The sequence below is a fragment of the Myotis brandtii genome, unplaced genomic scaffold (assembly GCF_000412655.1).
Source record: "Myotis brandtii unplaced genomic scaffold, ASM41265v1 scaffold454, whole genome shotgun sequence".
Classification (NCBI taxonomy): domain Eukaryota; kingdom Metazoa; phylum Chordata; class Mammalia; order Chiroptera; family Vespertilionidae; genus Myotis; species Myotis brandtii.
Genome location: NW_005367354.1, coordinates 3166932 through 3182728, shown reverse-complemented (window position 1 = coordinate 3182728; position 15797 = coordinate 3166932). Strand labels below are relative to the sequence as shown.

The following is a 15797-nucleotide window of genomic DNA, read 5'->3' as shown; positions in this document are numbered from 1 at the left end:
GCACGTGTAAGCATAGGTTCTGGATCTTTTCAGACTCTACACAATAATCTACACTACTGCTCGGTGTGTTACCCAGTTCTTGAGGAAAAAATCATCAATCTTAGGGTAGTCTCCCATTATATTTTAAAGGAAAAATATATAGTCAAGATGATGGTTTAGACAGATATCCAATTAGCTACATAGAGAAATTAAAGTTTTTTAGGCCTGTTTGTAGTACTGTGGCATGATTAATAATTGTGGTATTCAATGGGGGGATAAGGACACATATGTAATACCTTAATCAATAAAGAAAAAAATTTAAAAAAATTATTGTGGTATGCTTTCCTACCCATTTGAAGGCTTAATAGAGTACCTTTATAACTAAAAACATTGTGATAATTTAAAAAATCTACTTCAAGTCACCCACCAAATAAATAAATTAAGATCTAAATTTGGCTCTACCACATGGCTACAATGCATTTTTGCAAAACCTTACTACACCATTAGATCAGACTTCTGTGATTCTAGGGTCTAGTACAGCCGTGGGCAAACTACAGCCCGCGGGCTGGATCCGGCCCGTTTGAAATGAATAAAACTAAAAAAAAAAAAAAAGACCGTACCCTTTTATGTAATGATGTTTACTTTGAATTTGTATTAGTTCACACAAACACTCCATCCATGCTTTTGTTCCGGCCCTCCGGTCCAGTTTAAGAACCCATTGTGGCCCTCGAGTCAAAAAGTTTGCCCACCCCTGGTCTAGTAGAATAGTACGCCTTACCCAGACCCTTTATAGTTTTTCACTCTGCATTTCAAAGTCTTTTAATAACCTGACCCTCTGACATCTGATGTGTAAAATATAGTAAGTATAATGGCTAATATTAGCTAATAACTATAGTCTTACAGAACTAAAAGGAATTGTAATAGATCACTGACGTCAGCAGTTTCTAATCATTTTTTATTTTTAGCAGTAGAATCATTTTTCCAAGCAAATCTTAGATAAAATGCCACTAAAAGTAAGACAGACAAATGTGGAGCTTCCCTACTGTGAAGGTGGGAAGAACTGGGAAGGGCGAGCACTGCCCTGGCTCCATGGCTCCCCACTCCCACCGCCTGGCTATCCCTTTGCAGGCCACCTTCCACAGACCAGCGTGAAAACAGAAAATGACTGAGCCAGCACCACTTCCTTTTACTTTAGAGATGGGCAAAGTAAGGCACAGAGAAGGGAAATGTCTTGCCCGAGTACACGGTTTGCCAGCATTTAAACTGAGACCACACATAATTCTCAGCACTTCGAGCCAGTTACCCCTTTTCAGTAAACTATACTGTCCAGTTAAAAAGCACATAGGAAAATATAACTGTTTAATTGCATTAAAACATGATGTAGTCATGAGATGGATTTTTAAAACAATGACATTACTCAACAGGTAACTCGAGCATCATTCAGATAATTTTCATTTAAACTTTAGCCATACCAGTGCTTCCAACTCGAGATGAAGACTCTTCTTTTTAGAGTTTAACCTCACAATTTCTTCCTGCTCTCTGTTCCTTTGATTGAGGAGCTCCTGTCTGCGAATTCTCTCCCACTCTAAACGACGTTGTCTTTCAAGTTCCTGTTTTGCTGCCTGAGAATAATGAATTAAAGTTAATTTCTCCATAAGCAATTTTGCATCATTCAAACACTGATGAGATGACAAAAGTGAGGCAGGAATTGAGTGCCTATGGGTAACTGGGCAGACCTAATTTTATCAATGGGCCTAAATTAAAGAACTTCCACAAAAAAGACTTCATCCATCAGATTTATGGATTGACTCACAGGGAAGTTACTTTTCTTTTAATAAACAAAAGGATGATTTCGTAAAAAATATGTTACTAGGAATAACTGCACCCTTTTCTGGTACCAGGGAAGAAAACAACTTCTATTCATATTATTTATAATTTACGGTGCTCCATCCCCAGCCCTTTAAAACACAGCCTGTCCTCCTAGGAACCCCACACAACACTGTTTATCCCAAGGACCTGCGCAAGCCCAGCCTCTTGATTCCTCACTAGACCTCTGTCTCCCCACTCTCGTCTTTCTGCTTCTCCAATTCCTTGGCCTCTTAACTCTGGATCCTAAGCTTGTGTTCATTTGATGACCCGATCAAACTGACTTCTTCCCCTGGCTCACTAACCTTAGCTCCTCACTCTTCTCTGCAATCGGTTCTCCTTTGGGATGTCACCTGAAGATATGCTTTCTCTTACCACTTATTGGCCCTGAACACCCCTCACAGGCAAGATTCAGATGTGTACAAAGTAAGTATGAATGAGGATAAGCCACAATAAAACCAACCATTTTTTTAACTGAAGGAAATATAGTCACTTATTAAATGAAATTATTTTCTTAGGAAATAAAATAACCTAAAAATAACCTCTCGTCTTTCTATCTCTTTTCTCCTTTCTTCCTCTCGTTGTCTCTCCAATTCCCTCTGCTTCTCCAAGCGTTTTTCTAATTCAAGTTGTTTCTTCCATTCTTGTTCTTGCAATTCTCTCTGTTTTCGTTCCCACTCTTCCTTTTCTTTCTGGGCTTTACGCTCTGCCTCCCTCTGTTGCTGCTCCATCAGGGCTTGGCGTCGCTTCTCCAGTTCCATGTTCCCTCGCTCATAGTTGGCTTTCCGCTTGTCCTCAAAAGTAACTAAATAAGGTACATTATAAGCATCCTCACACATGAAGAGCCTGCTGAACCTGCAATTCAGTTTCAACATACACATGCCTTGTGACCATTTGGCTATTACTCTTTGGATACTTCTCCTAAGGATAATTTTAACCCAAATGTAAATAGTAAACTATTTCTGCTCTAAGAATATTCATTTTTAGAAAAAAAGATTTCTAAGTTTGAATCCACCCAAGAGAGAAATAATTTTAACTATTTCTGCCAATAAAAATACTTTTCAACTTTTTTCTCAACATTTCTTTAAGGACAACCAAAGTTGGATGGCTATATATTTATTTTATTTGACATGTGCCATTAACTTATTAATATTTTAAAATATCTACATATGTACTTTTTCAACTAATACTTAAACTATTTTTAAAAATTCAAGATTTCACTGCAAAATTTGCTCTAATGATTTCTCCTGAAGTGGGAGAAACACTTTAAGTAGGATGCTAATACACACATTCTTGCCAAATACACACATTGTCTCTTCCTCCTACATACATACTCTCTTAATTTTGACAATCTTAATTTCATTGATGTCAAAATCCACCCCATTTATCAAATAGTTTCTTGTATAGCATATAAAATATTTAAAATATAAAAATTCTGAATATTCATTTACATTTCATGGTAAAATTTAAGAGAACTCACTATAAATATACAACGTAGACTCAATGTTACCTGGTAATTTTTTCTGAGGTTCCTCTTCTTGTATTTTCTGATATGAAGGCAGAGTTCCATTAATTGAATCAATTTGCTTTCCTCCTCTAAGAAAAGCAAACAAATAAATTTAGCGTCATGCAGTCGGGGAATTTTTAGACTAGATTATATAGATTACCTATGATCAGAGCAAATTAATATTTAGAACATTATGTTAAAGATATTTAAAACACAGTATGGTCCGTAGTTATAATGAACAGCAGTATATGGATTGTCAGGCCAGAGAGATCTGATCAAATCATGGCTCAGCCAATTGTTTTTTTGGGTAAATTTATTCTCTTTAGTCATCAGTTTTCTTATCGATAACAATGAAAACACAACTACTTCTAATATCTATACCTTCTCAGTAATTCATTAAATTCCAAAATCAAATGTCAGTGTAAATGTTTAACTCTCCACTAAACTAGTAGAAATCCCAAAGTAGTACTCATGTCTACCAAGTGACCAAAACCACTCCTCTTCACCTGAGGGGTGAAGGGCACTCACCTAAAAGACGGAGGGACCAGCTCAGGAGGTAAAGTCAGAGGCAAAGGCTGTCCAGCTTTGGCCATGTCAGTGAGGTGCATCGCAAGGATAAACTCTTCAGCTTTTAGTTGTCCATCCCCATCAATGTCAGCCAGACTCCTAAAGAAAATGTGAAAACTCACAAGTGAGAAATAAAGTCTCAGTTTGGAATAAAATATTTTCAAAATAATTCAATTTTTTTATTTTTAAAACAATAATAATGACAGTGCTGGCCAGAGTGGTTCAATTGGTTGGGCGTTGTTCCATGCATGGAAAGGTTGGCAGTTCGATTCCCAGTCAGAGCACATGCCCGGGTTGTGGGCTTGATCCCCTATAGGGGACATGGAGCAGGAGGTGGCTGATTGATGCTCTCACATCAATATTTCCCTCTCTCCCTCTCTCTTCCTCTCGCTCTAAAAATCAATTTTAAAATCTTTTAAAAAAAGAATTATAGTAAAATAGTTACCATAACATATTTTAGTAAAATGTAGAGATACAGAAAAGTGAGTTAATTTTTACCCTTAATTTCAAAACACTAAAGAGAGGAAAAAAAACCTTTTAAATAGAAAGAAAACTATTCCTTCTGAAAATGTGGACTGCCTTTTTTCATGGTTAATTCACCTAGCAAATCACTTTTTTTTTTGTTAATCCACACCTGAGGAAATTTTTTTCCATTGCTCTTCAGAGAGAGTGAAAGAGAGAGAGAGAGAGAGAGAGAGAGACATCGATATGAGAGAGACACATTGATTAGTTGCCTCCTGCATGTGCCCCCACTGGGGGTGGGGAGTGAACCTGCAACCCAGATTCGTGCCCTTGACAGGAAAATGAACTGTGACCCTATGATGTGCAGGCTGACACTCTAACCACTTAGCAACACTGGCCAGGACTCAAATCACATTTAATTCTACATTAAAAATGAGATATTTTCTAATTCTCCATAAAAGGCATTATATAAAGCAAACTAGTTTTACTTATAAAATAATTAAATGCAAAGTTCTCATGAATAACATTTTGCACAATTTTATTTGCTGTCAAGGTTGTGTTAACTTTCAAGCAGCTACTTTTATGGAACATCTTTTGAGTCACAAACTTTTATAGAAACATTATCTTATAATAGAGGATGTATAGTTAAAAATCACAATTAATGGGCAAACTCACCAAATAGTAGCTAGCTGAGTTTGAGAAAGATTTGACTGAAGAAGGGCATTTCTAGCTTGAAAACCTGATTGAGTGGGAAAAACATAAAAAATAAAATAAAAGAAAGTTCTTTAGCCTCTTTAAAGTCACACAAACCTAAATAGCTGTACCTGTAAAATAACACTGTTGCTATCCTGGGAACTTTTAACATAAAAATTTTTACCATGTGCCAGGCACTGAGCATTCAGTAGTAATCAAAACAACACATTCCCTGTCCCCAAAGAATTTAAAATCAGAATTAGTGGAGCCAAATGCTCAGAAGATAACCATACACAAGTGACTGGCATGCAGGACTGAGCCACCAGTACAGAAAGTATTTAGAGGCCAACTTCTAGTCTAGAGCCTCCTGGCACACCAATGCAACCAGAAGCACTGCTTCCTTAGCCTTTTCAGATCTCTCCCCGCTGATCATTCCTTTGTCTCTACTCTTCCTCTTCTAAATGACTTGTAAATGTTGATACTCCCCAAAGATCTGTCCTGGACATTTTTTTCTGTGTATTCACATCCATTTCTATGACTGTAAATAGCACCTAGCCCAGGGGTGGGCAAACTTTTTGACTCGAGGGCCACAATGGGTTCTTAAACTGGACCGGAGGGCCGGAACAAAAGCATGGATGGAGTGTTTGTGTGAACTAATATAAATTCAAAGTAAACATCATTACATAAAAGGGTACGGTCTTTTTTTTTTTTTTAGTTTTATTCATTTCAAACGGGCCGGATCTGGCCCGCGGGCTGTAGTTTGCCCACGGCTGACCTAGAGGCTAGTGATTCCCAAATGTACATTCCCAATATAAACCTTCCTATAGCTGTTTTATCTGATCGCATCAGTATTAATATATCCCATTCTATGTTCCCTAGCACTTTAAAGCTCTATTACTTTTAAACACTTATTTTGCTTGGCCTACATTGTACTTCATTGATGAGTGAAGAGAGGGGAAAGTCAGAAGGTGGGAAGTCTATTTGCCTATTACCCTCTGTTTATATTCCCTTCATTATTTTCAACTAGTAAAGTTTGGATGTTTGTTCTAGCATGCACTCAATATTCAATGGGGGTCTAAGGCCAGGTTTTATGGCTACCTTTGAGCATTAAAGGATAAGCAATGCTCATGTGCCTTTAGAAAGGGCAAGTAGAGAAAGACCCATGAGGACAGGGATTCGCAGGGAACTGAGGCTAAGTTCCACACGCTCCCTCCATTCACTCCCTACTCTGGAGGATGAGGTTTGATCTTCTCAAGGGTGAAGTCTTTTTTTTGCATGTACATCTGTGTGCTCAACTTCATTGTAAGAACTTTGAAGAAAACCATCAGGTTATATCCATTTTTGAATTTTTATACAACTTACATTATTTGCATATATCCAATGCCTGCCAAATTTTTTTGATGTTAAAATTTTAGATGAGCTATAAAGTACAAATTCAAAGTTCTTCAATAGAAGTCCATTTAAAAAAACTTTAACTCACATTCTTAAGCATTGTATGCCACTTACCTGAGAGGTATCCACTCATGCTTTTGTCAAGACTATTAAATTTTTGCCGATATTTTAATCTTGAAGGCTGAGGAACTGCCCACTCTGTGGTCCCAATCTTGGGCGAGTTCCCTGAGAGTGAAGCAGTTGAGGAAGTTGAGCTAGAACAAAATTTATTTAAAAAATGTTATGTTACTAAATAAAATATATTTAGTTCAACCTTATAAGGCAGACAGTAAGAATCATATCTTCTATAATACAACAGTAATTGCTTTTGTATTTGATACTGAAAAAAATTCAAACAATTATCTTTATTCTTAGGAAAGCAAATACCATATATCAAGAACCTACAATGTACCAGGCCCCATAATGTGCTGGGGCCTTTACAAATATTACTTCTAATCCTCCTGACAAACTTAAAAGGTATTACTGTCCCAGCTTTTATATGGTTCAGTGATGTTAAGAAAAAAAAGGTTATTCATTCAGTGAGTAAGCTAGGATACAAAGATTCTTCTGGGTCACTGCTTTAAAGAGCATTATTGTGAGACAACTGGGTAAAGAAAATGTGGTCAATATATACAATGGAATATTACTAGGCCATAAAAAAGAGTGAAATCTTACAATTTGTGACAACATGGATGGACCTAGATGGTATTAGTCAAAGACAAATACCATATAATTTCACTTATATGTGGAATTTAAAAAACAAAATAAAGGAACAAATAAAAAAGAAAGAAACTTATAGATACAGAGAACAAATCAATGGTTGCCAGGTGGGGGGCTGGGTGAAAAAGGTGAAGGGATTAAGAAGTAAAATTGGCAGTTTGGAAATGGTCACAAGAATGTAAAGTATAGCATAGGGATACAGTCAATAATATTGTAATAACTATGCATGGTGTCAGGGAGGTGTTGGATTTTTTGGGGAGGATCACTTCATAAGTTGTATAAATGTCTGGCTACTATGCTATACCCCTGGAAGCTAATATAATACTGAATGTCTGCGTAACTGAAAAACTTTTTAATTTGTAAAAAAAAGGGTATTATTGTGATTTATAGAAGGGGTGAGAAATGAACATTAATGTTTTCTGAAATTAAAGAATACTCAAGCAGAAGAATTTGCTCAAGAAAGAAATTAAGAATGCACAATGGTCATAAGATTTTTTTACAAAATACTTTTTTTTAAAGGAAAAATATGTAGCTCTGGGCAAAAAATTTGACTGATTAAAAACATAGCAAAATATTTTTTGTTTACATGGAACATTTTTTCAAAGGTAAAATACCACAGGCATTTATAATTCTAAAAATAAAAACAATTATTTTATGTGAGTTATAAATAAGTAAATTTACCTTAATTGTTTACATTTGGCCATTATAAAGTAAAACCTGGATAAGTTCAGAGATTTAAAAAATAGTCATTTGTTAAATACTCCTTATTAAAACATAAAAAAGTTGGAAGCTTAAGTATTCATACCTACTAGATCCTAAATCAATCAGAGACTGGGCTTTCTGTATACTAGCACCACCAAATCCTCCCATCATCATACTATAAGATGACGTATGAGGCAATGCTAAAAAGAAAAGAAAAGAAAAAGATGAAAAAGGTTCACACTAAACAATATTACAAATTATGAAAGAAATTTGCCTCTATTGGAACATGAACAGTTTCTTCATATGAACTACTGATTTATTAGACATAAAGTACTTACTTGCAGAAGAATAAGGAATGGATAAAGGCTGAATGAGACTGGGAGTTCCATTTGGTAAGGATGAAGTGCTAACGGAAGGCACCAAGGGAGCAGGCATCATTAAGGGAGGAAGGGTGGTCCCTGAAGTTGCAGGGGACAAAGCTGTTGCTATAGGAGCGACTGGAGGCAATGGCTGAGGAATGGACAGATTGGGCATGCTTCCCATTCCTAAAGGCAAAAAGAACATATTTTCTAGTGCTAGTAAATCAATTATAAAACACATGCCAGAAAACAAGTTTATAGTGCAATGAGCAGACCCCATATTCACAGGAACACTATGGGCAAACTAATCTTAAAAATACACAAAAGCAGCTTTACCCCAGCAGTGAGGAAGGTAAACTACTGCTTTTAATATCAATAGTCTGACCTGTGTGAACTAAGAAAATGCCTACCAAGGAGTTAAAAATTCTCTTCCAGTATCATGACCAAATTAAGCAGCCTTTTCCAATTAAATATTAGTATCCTCAAAGAGAGGCTGTTTCACCTGATCCAATGTGAGAATAATACAGTGCTATTGAATTACACACACACACACACACACACACACACACACACACACACACAGCCAAACTGCCCCCACCCAAAGGAACAAAGTGACAACTCTTATTCATTTACTAACTGAAGAATACTAAGTACATTATATAAATATAGTCACACAATGCTTTGGTATTTATCTCTAGAGTTCACTACAATAGTGAAAGAAGCTAGCTAGCATTTTAAGATCTAACATTTGGCGTAGAGGCACATGTTTCAGGTACACAGAGCTATCTAGTTGAATATTCCATTTCAATGAGCGCTTCTCACATATAATTAATAACAAATTGGCTAATGAAAATGAATGGAAAACTGGTTATCTCTGATGAATATGTAAATTAATTAGCACAAAGTCTTCAACTTTTAGCCCTAAAATTAGCTGGCTAACCTTTAAATTAAAGAAATTTCTACTTGTGTATAATTTTAAATTACGCCCCTCCCAAATTAAACTATTTCAAGTGAGTTTAAAACTGTTCACATTTTTTCTGTTACTCATACAAAATATAGAGGAAACTTATTAAGAATAGTATTTAGGATCAGCTATAGCGAGGGGGATATTATAATTTATCATCCAACTTGGAATTATGAAAGGGCACACTAACCGGATGGAAGCCAGGACAACAGACATAAATAAGGACTGTCCTATGAAAACTGGGATACATGGACACCCTAGCTATGACAGCAATTTTTATTTTATTATTATCATTTTAAAAATCAAATTTATTGAGGTGACATTGGTTAATAGGATCATATAGGCTTCAGGTATGGATTTCTATGTTACAAGAGCTGTATATTGCACTGTGTGCCCACCACCCAAAATCAAATCATCTGTATGACAGCGAATTTAATATTTCTTATCTCAGACATGAAATTAATTTGGAGTCTGGGGATTGTCATTTTATACCAACAAATCCTTTTTTGATCACCAAATATTATGCCTAGGAATCGAGTTTAACTATCAAATGCAGCTAATTAAATTAATAAATACATACCAAAACGGGCAGAAATTAATGGAGAGAACATAGGAGGTTGTTTCATAATAGGAGGGAGAACCACAGGCAACTGCTGGCCTTGTAGCTTTAGTTTGATGAGTTTCATGGCTATGGAGAACTCTTGCTGATCCATCTTCCCGTCTTTGTTCAGGTCTGATAAAGCCCTAAAAGGACAATGAGGTGGGTAGATTGTACATAGCGTTAACATTACTTTTGAGGATGATAAAATAAAAACAATGATGTAGCATTCACACATCAATCATCAATTAAGTATGTGCATGTGTATCTCAAAAAGTGGAAAGGTATACATTAAGAAATACTGACCAGAAATAGTATATAATAAAATACTGTTAGTCTATATAGAATCTAGAGACTTTTGAAATTAATTCCATCATGCAAATGGAAAAAAATTATTCAAGAGTATAATCCTTCTGTCCTAGCTGGGTGGCTTAGTTGGGTGGAGCATCATACAGTACACCAAAAAGCTGCGGATTTGATATCCGGTCAGGGCACAAACCTAGGTTGTGGGTTCATTCCCCTGTGCATATAGGAGGCAATCAATCAATGTTTCTCTCTTTCTCTCTCCCCCTTCCTTTTCTCTAAAAAGCAATAAAAACATATCTTTGGGTTAGAATTTTTTTAGAAAAGGATAATCCTTCTAAACTTATTCATTTGTTCGAATATATATGCCTGGTACTTGGCCAAGCTGGGAATATTGCAAGTGGAGAGAAAAATGGAGTAGAAATTGGTATTTACTTTAAGTACATTAAAAAACAAATGAGAGGATGAGAGACCAAGATGGCGGCATAGGTAAACACCGCAGACTGCTGCCGCAAACAACCACGTCAAAAATACAACTAAAAGACGGAACGGACATCATCCAGAACCACAGGAAGGCTGGCTGAGGAGAGACTCTTCAACTAGAAGGAAAAATAACAGCACACCGAGGCTCAGAGGAGGCGCAGTGTGGAAAATACTCAGGTGCGGAGGTGCGCGCGCAAAGCGGGCTGGTGGCTGAGAGCGCGGTTGTCGTTTTCGGTCAGGGGGGAGTCTCAGACTCTGAGCTCCAGATACGGGCGAATCGCTGGGGACTCGGACTCAAACGGGAGAAGCGGGATTGTCTGGCATCAGTTGGAAGGCAGCTTTCTCTCCGAGGTTTGCAGCGGTTCCTGGGGTTCTGAGAAGCAGAGCCTCTGGGAACGAGACTGAGGGCAGCCATAACCGCTCCCTCCGCCCGCCCTGTTGATCCCTTGCGACCCGACCCGCCCAAGCCCTGCGCAGAGCCATTTGCCGGATCGCCTCAGGCAAAGGCTAGATTAGCACCTCCCCAGAGGACAGAAGTTTTCCGCGGCAGACACAGCTGATTCACACAGCCAGTCGGCCTGGTGGTCAAATCCCTCTAGTATTAACTACAACAATCAAGGCTCAACTAGAACAAGACTGCGCCCAAAGACCACTAGGGGGTGCACCTAGAAAGCATAAAAAATGCGGAGACAAAAAAACATGACAGAAATGGAGGATATAGAGCTAAAAATCGCAATTTTGAGGGCTTGCAAAAATGTGCTAGAAGCTGTCAATAAACTTGAGGAGAGAGTCACGAAAACTAATGAGACCCTCGATGCTATGATAAAGAACCAACTAGAAATTAAGCATACACGGACTGAAATAAAGAATATTATACAGACACCCAATAGCAGACCAGAGGAGCGCAAGAATCAAGTCAAAGATTTGAAATGCGAAGAAGCAAAAAACACCCAACCGGAAAAGCAAAATGAAAAAAGAATCCGAAAATATGAAGATAGTGTAAGGAGCCTCTGGGACAGCTTCAAGCGTACAAACATCAGAATAATAGGGGTGCCAGAAGATGAGAGACAGCAAGATATTGAAAACCTATTTGAAGAAATAATGGCAGAAAACTTCCCCCACCTGGTGAAAGAAATGGACTTACAGGTCCAAGAAGCGCAGAGAACCCCAAACAAAAGGAATCCAAAGAGGACCACCCCAAGACACATCATAATTAAAATGCCAAGAGCAAAAGACAAAGAGAGAATCTTAAAAGCAGCAAGAGAAAGAGTCGCAATTACCTACAAGGGAATACCCATACGACTGTCAGCTGATTTCTCAACAGAAACTTTGCAGGCCAGAAGGGAATGGCAAGAAATATTCAAAGTGCTGAATACCAAGAACCTACAACCAAGAATACTTTATCCAGCAAAGCTATCATTCAGAATTGAAGGGCAGATAAAGAGCTTCACAGATAAGGAAAAGCTAAAGGAGTTCATCACCACTAAACCAGTATTATACGAAATGCTGAAAGGTATCCTTTAAGAGGAGGAAGAAGAAAAAGGGAAAGATACAAATGGTGAACAACAAACATGCATCTATCAACAAGTGAATCTAAGAATCAAGTGAATAAATAATCTGATTTACAGAATGAACTGGTGATTATAATGAATCAGGGACATAGAAAGGGATTGGACTGACTATTCTTGGGGGGGAAAGGGGAATGGGAGATGCGGGAAGAAACTGGACAAAAATCGTGCACCTATGGATGAGGACAGTGGGTGGGGAGGGAGGGCGGAGGGTGGGGCGGGAACTGGGAGGAGGGGAGTTATGGGGGGGAAAAAAAGAGGAACAAATGTAACCTGAACAATAAAGATTTAATTAAAAAACAAACAAACAAACAAACAAATGTTATTATAGATATCATAAAGCATAATTTCTTTAAGGTAGGAACAGAAGAAAAGAGGAATAATTTTGGGTTTGTAGATGATGAAATAAATGAAACTACAAAATAACAGAAAGAAAATTTTGAGATTCTGTCAAATTATAAAGAAATGTTTTTCAATGAAAATGTATACATTTTCTTTCCTTAGAAATTCTAAGGAAATTAGAAATTTGTCCTATAGAATAAAACCCCAATTGATTTTCAATCATTTACTCAATCAAATATATTTCTAACAAGCTGAAGAAATACTCTTACTTAATAACAGATTACAAGTAAAAATAATTTTATGTTAAACTGTATTAAAAACAAAATAAAACCAGACAATTGGAAATTTAAGATCATCTACAACAAAATTATTTTACCATATTTCAGCTAAAACAGGAGCCGGCAAGCCTGATTGCAAGAAAAATGTACGTGCTTGATCACCTGAAGGCAATAAAAACAAAAATCAAGCAGCATATTAGTGGAAGGAATTATTCCAATGCCTCTGAATAATAATAATGGGCAACAATAATGTTATTGGTTTATTATAATTTTAATTCCAATCACTAAAAAATTAAACAGAAATACATATATAAAATTATTTATATTACTTTAATAAGACTTAGATGTTCTAAAAAAAGTCACTAGTTATATGATTAATCAGTGATAAAAGATTACATTATTCATCTCAGTTTTTTCACAATAATTGAAGTCTTATTAGATATATTTCTATTTAATAAAATGTATAGTTTAAAACACTATTCCTTAGAAGAGTTCTAAATAGCTCTCCATGGATCTTCTCACAATCCTATATATACAGCTGTGTATGCTAACAATGGGAGATCCTAACTGCTCTCTACCTGGGTCATTTCTCAGAATTGGGTTTACAGTGAGCTATCTTGAAGGACGAGGTAATGTTTCCCTCTGGGACAAAGAATAAACTAGCTTACCACTTGCTAAAACATGGTGGGTTCCTCCACCTCTGTTCCTCTCCTACAACACAATCTCTGCATGTGTAGCATCCTTCTGGGATCTCTGCATGGTCTCTGTGTGACTCAGGGTACAAGGGAGGTTGACAGAAACATGCTAATGCTCATGCTAACAGCTGTGTCATTAGTAATAAAGTTTGTTGCTTTTGTTTTATATCTCACAGGTACTGGTAAGTGATATCACATGGTTCTTGTCCTTTTCTATCTGACTTGTTTCACGTAGTATGGAACTCTCGAGATCCACCCATGCTGTTGCAAATGGCAATATTTCATCTTGGTATAAATTTTACCATTTAATACAAACTTAACAGCAATCAAAACTATTTCTAAGATATGACATGAAAAGGAGCATAAGTCACAAATAAAATATAAACACAAACCTGTTATGTAACCTCCTGCGGGCTTGAGGTTGTCAAACTGCTTGTCATGCTTAGTCCGTTCTTCAGAGGTAATAGCCCACATGTTTGGCCCTCCTAAAACATAAATGGAAGACAAAGAAATTATACTGTATATCTGAGAATGCTTAAAATACACAATTCTAAAATGTAAATATGAATCACAAATGCCTATTTAATGACAGTACTTAATACCCAAGTGACACAAAGAGTAAAGCTCTATCACAAACATACATAGCACAGCCCCAAGGCTTTTCACTCATTCATCCAGTTAACATCTATTGAACTATTACTGTATACCACTCACTGGAAACAGGCAACAAGATAAATACTGGAAATAAAAAGATGAATAAAATGTTGTTCCCATCCTCAAGGAACTCTTACTCTAGAAAACAACTTCCAGTATTTTCCATGTTAAACTGTGAAGCATCCTTGGAATGGGTCAACTTGAATTCCACAACTAACAAAGTGAGAAGAACCCAAAAGCCTTGCTTGTCCAACAGAAATGATATAGTCAAGAACATAGACAGACTGGCCCAAGGGAACATAGAGATCTAGGGTGAAAATTCAGGATTCTAGCCTGACCATTATTGGACATGATGCATCTCTCTTTCTAACAGAAACTGCAGGAAGGCCTGGCTGGTACATCCTCCAGCTCCAGGCAGCTCAGCTAAAATGGGATTTAGAGGATTCAAAGTTAATTCTGTTTAGGTGTACGAAAATATCCTTGACCTTCTTTCACCTAACCCTTCTGGATCACAGTGAAGTTACAGCCAAATGGAACACCTAGATTTTGTGGTGGTAGAGAGTAACACCCAGGCATCTGAGGAGGAAACACCTTGGACACGGAGAGGTGAGGGTAGAAGCGGCATTAATAACCTTTAACTTCCAGACTGGCCCTGGAGCCTTCTTCCCAAAGGTAAATGCTCTGGTGTGGTTCTCCTAAACTACTGGAGGCACCTTAAATTTAACTGACTGCTGAGCCTGCCACCCCACCAGACAGCTCTGACTACCATTTGATCCTGATCCACACTCAGTCCTAGGCAGGCCCTGTGTACCTGGACCCCAGGGGTGTGGATTTCTAAGTTCCGGCCCCTCCATCCCGTGGCATCCAAATTCCTCGTGTCTCCTCCTCCTTGGTCTTGGGAAGGACTTTCCTGCTTCTCCCCCAACAGCAGTAGGAACATTAACTCTACTTGGTATCAGTACAGAATCTTAGGCCCAAGAAGGTTCCCTCCCCGCCTCAGTGACAGAGCTTTTTCTTCTACCCTTATCCCAGCAATGTGTCTCTGCCTGTGCCCTTGGGATGGATCTTCGCTAACACCTTCCCCAGTGACCACAGTAGCTTAAGACTTTGCTGAGCCCTAACTGGTCTGGCTCAGTGGATACAGCGTCGGCCTGCGGACTGAAGGGTCCCGGGTTACATTCCGGCCAAGGGCGGGTACCTTGGTTGCGGGCACATCCCCAGTAGGGGGTGTGCAGGAGGCAGCTGATCAATGTTTCTCTCTCATCGATGTTTCTAACTCTCTATCCCTCTCCCTCTCTGTAAAAAAATCAATAAAATATATTTTTAAAAAAAGACTTTGCTGAGTAGAAGAAAAGGATGCAGAAATTTGCATGGTATTTTGTGCCTGTCCCCCTACAGTTGCCTGCAATATTAGGTGGTGGTTCATTCTGGTCTCTTGCACAGTCCCAGTCTTTTTGGTTGATGCCCACAGGAAACAGCTTGAGAGTAAGTATCAACTCCCCTTGGGTCTGTGGCCCCCAGTTATTCCAGGCTGACATGCTAGTCTTCACTTGTTGTTTGGTATTCATTAGAATCTTAACTGATTTCTGTAACATCATTTTATACATTTTACAATCCTCCACTTTA

The 15797-nt window shown here is 37.7% G+C and overlaps 1 protein-coding gene across 2 annotated transcripts in view; it reads right to left on the bottom strand.

Moving 5' to 3' along the window:
- ITSN2 (intersectin 2) overlaps window positions 1-15797 on the bottom strand; it is a 104927-nt gene that overhangs the window by 63115 nt on the left and 26015 nt on the right. For both annotated transcript variants that reach the window (XM_014546677.1, XM_014546678.1), the window contains 11 exons: window positions 13910-14002; window positions 12921-12984; window positions 9831-9994; window positions 8266-8472; window positions 8031-8127; window positions 6581-6720; window positions 5057-5120; window positions 3881-4018; window positions 3356-3441; window positions 2388-2650; window positions 1452-1601 (listed from right to left, as the gene is read on the bottom strand). In XM_014546677.1, coding sequence (XP_014402163.1) covers window positions 1452-1601; window positions 2388-2650; window positions 3356-3441; window positions 3881-4018; window positions 5057-5120; window positions 6581-6720; window positions 8031-8127; window positions 8266-8472; window positions 9831-9994; window positions 12921-12984; window positions 13910-14002 — 1466 coding nt within the window. The remainder of the gene's footprint in view (window positions 1-1451; window positions 1602-2387; window positions 2651-3355; window positions 3442-3880; window positions 4019-5056; window positions 5121-6580; window positions 6721-8030; window positions 8128-8265; window positions 8473-9830; window positions 9995-12920; window positions 12985-13909; window positions 14003-15797) is intronic.